The 2,500-nt window shown below is 40.6% G+C and overlaps 1 protein-coding gene across 1 annotated transcript in view; it reads left to right on the forward strand.

Annotated features, from left to right (window-relative positions):
- Window positions 1-2,500, forward strand: part of LOC101848036 — a gene marked incomplete in the record, with an annotated part of 21,052 nt that overhangs the window by 8,325 nt on the left and 10,227 nt on the right. The window contains 1 exon segment of the mRNA XM_013081113.2: window positions 2,406-2,460. Within this exon segment, the coding sequence (XP_012936567.1) occupies window positions 2,427-2,460 (34 nt within the window).

The raw sequence follows: 2,500 nt of genomic DNA on the forward strand, positions 1-2,500 counted from the left end.
TGGGGGTTGGGTAGTGTGTGAAAAGGGGAGGGGTGATTGGGTTTGTTAGACTGGGGGTTGGGTTGCGTATCGAGGGAGGGATGAGGGGTTGTAGCAGGATGTGAAGGGTTTATTTGTTCCTAGTAAGGGGTGCATCGCCATCCCTTCCTTCTCCCAGCAATTCCAAAGATAGAAAAGGAGACCAGACAATCATAATATGCTTTTACGACTGGTAATAAAGATATATTGTAACATAGAATTTGCTTCTACATTTAGTCCAACCAGAAAACTGGAGACAGTCTCGAGCCAGGCAGAGAAGGGGTTAATTAAGTCAACTAAAGCAAGAGTATATGTTGATTTTTCCCTGCGTCTGATGTTGATGATATACTGTGATCATTTCAATACGTTTGAAAGTAGTCTTGTAAATTCGGAGATGCCTGGATAGGGACTGAATATTTTAACTGGAATATAATGATAACTAATTCGCTAACGCTTTGCTACTCTGTTTGTATGTGTTCTTTTTATTGCCTGATTTTAAGATAAGATAAGATAATAAGGTACCTCTTTATTGTCCAGATCCTGACACATTGGTTTCGTGTTTCATCATGCACACACATACACACATTTGCACACACAAATACAATCACAAATACTCTCACACACAACAATCACTCACACAATCACACACACACACACACACACACACACACACACACACACACACACACACACACACACACACAGAGAGAGAGACACGCAGACACACACACCAACACACACACACACACTCTAACACACATACAATACACACACACACAATACACACACGTACACGTACACAATACATACACACGTGTACACAATAAACATACACGTATATACACACGCACACACACACACACGCGCGCACACACACACACACACACACACACACACACACACATACACACACACACACACACAGACACACACACACACACTCTTACCCGCCCCTTTCCTTCCTCCGTCACCACATATTTACTGGTGACCTCAAACATACTCGATCGAGGATACCTGACCCCCCCCTCTCCCTATGCTGGTGCCTACACTCCGGACAAAGCCCACTGCTGTTATATGACAATAGCCTTCGCTGGTCACCCAAGGCTGAATGAAAAACCTTATCTTGTTAGAACAAATGTGAGACAGCGTGGTGAAACCAGGCGCTCTTCAAAATAATCAAAGTGAAGAAACTGGTATTTTTCCTCAGGTTTGTGAATTTTCATCTTATTTTGGTTTTTGGCTCAACGACTTCCATGCCCGTTTAAGAAAACATTTCTGAGTGGATTTTACAAAAAAAAACGTCGATAAAAGGCACTACAAATGTAAATTTTCAGTTTCCACGGACTCTCAAGCTAAGGGAAAAAACTCATCTTTGGCGGCATTTTTCTCACTAATTTTACCTCTGAAACCAGGTGACCCCTACCTTCTTCATTCGCAAATATATCGACTTATATTCAAGATAAATGGACATTTTTCCTCCCAAGCAAGACAAATGAACACGTTTGCGATGTTACCAATAACTCTACATGCCTAAAAATTGACGAGAGCCTGATTCCACCACGCTGCCTCACAAATTGTCTGACCACCTACAGTGCGGTCAAAAACTCGTGGCTCAACTTATCCTCAAATATCTCTTTAACGGGCGAACTAATGTTACCCATACTTTACACAGCAGTTTGTCTCAATTTGTCTTAACTTAATCATTTTTTCCCACAACAATTGAGACTAGATTTCAAAAACTTTTCTTCTTAAATTAATATAAAATACTATAAATCTCCATCCCGCGGAAAATGGAATTGCTCACAGCACTTCCCGCTTCTCACACACATTTTGCTTACGCATATGGCTTGCGTCACAGCTCATAGAGTGCAGGCAAATCGCTGTCGTCTCAAAGAGACAGGGTGGCTTTATGACGAGGAATCTCCTCAATCGAAAAAAAGAACTGAACGATAGATTGAAACGTGCAAACAGACTGCACAGCTCGATAAAACTGACAGTTTTCGCATACGACGAATCTGATACATTTTATCGTTGCGTGTAACCTGGGCTTTAATTCAGGTTTAGTGGTAGGTTGGCGGTTCCTCTGGTGTGGTTTGCTTCTTCTTTCCTATCAAATGTCTATCCTCTTTATCTCCCCCTCCTTCGTTTTTTGTATTTGTTACTCTCGTGTAACACCTCTAATCTTCGGCGTTTATATGACCTTATTGTATTGCAAATGCCGTAAAACTCTTACTAAATCTAAGTCAGGTTTTGTTTTTGTATTTGAGGTAAAACATTTAATGTTGTAGTCAATAACCCAAAAACATTGTTTTCAAAAGATAATAGTGTGAATTGAGGTTTCTGTTAATATTTATATACGTGCAGTGTGAGTCCTACCTACATTTCAGGTTTCCCGCAGATAAAGAACGATGTCATTTCAGCCAGAGCCTCAACTCTTCAATGGTAAGTCTTGTTAAGTTCACTTTTTAACTCTGAAAACAAG

This window comes from Aplysia californica, unplaced genomic scaffold (assembly GCF_000002075.1).
Source record: "Aplysia californica isolate F4 #8 unplaced genomic scaffold, AplCal3.0 scaffold00116, whole genome shotgun sequence".
In the NCBI taxonomy this organism is placed as follows: domain Eukaryota; kingdom Metazoa; phylum Mollusca; class Gastropoda; order Aplysiida; family Aplysiidae; genus Aplysia; species Aplysia californica.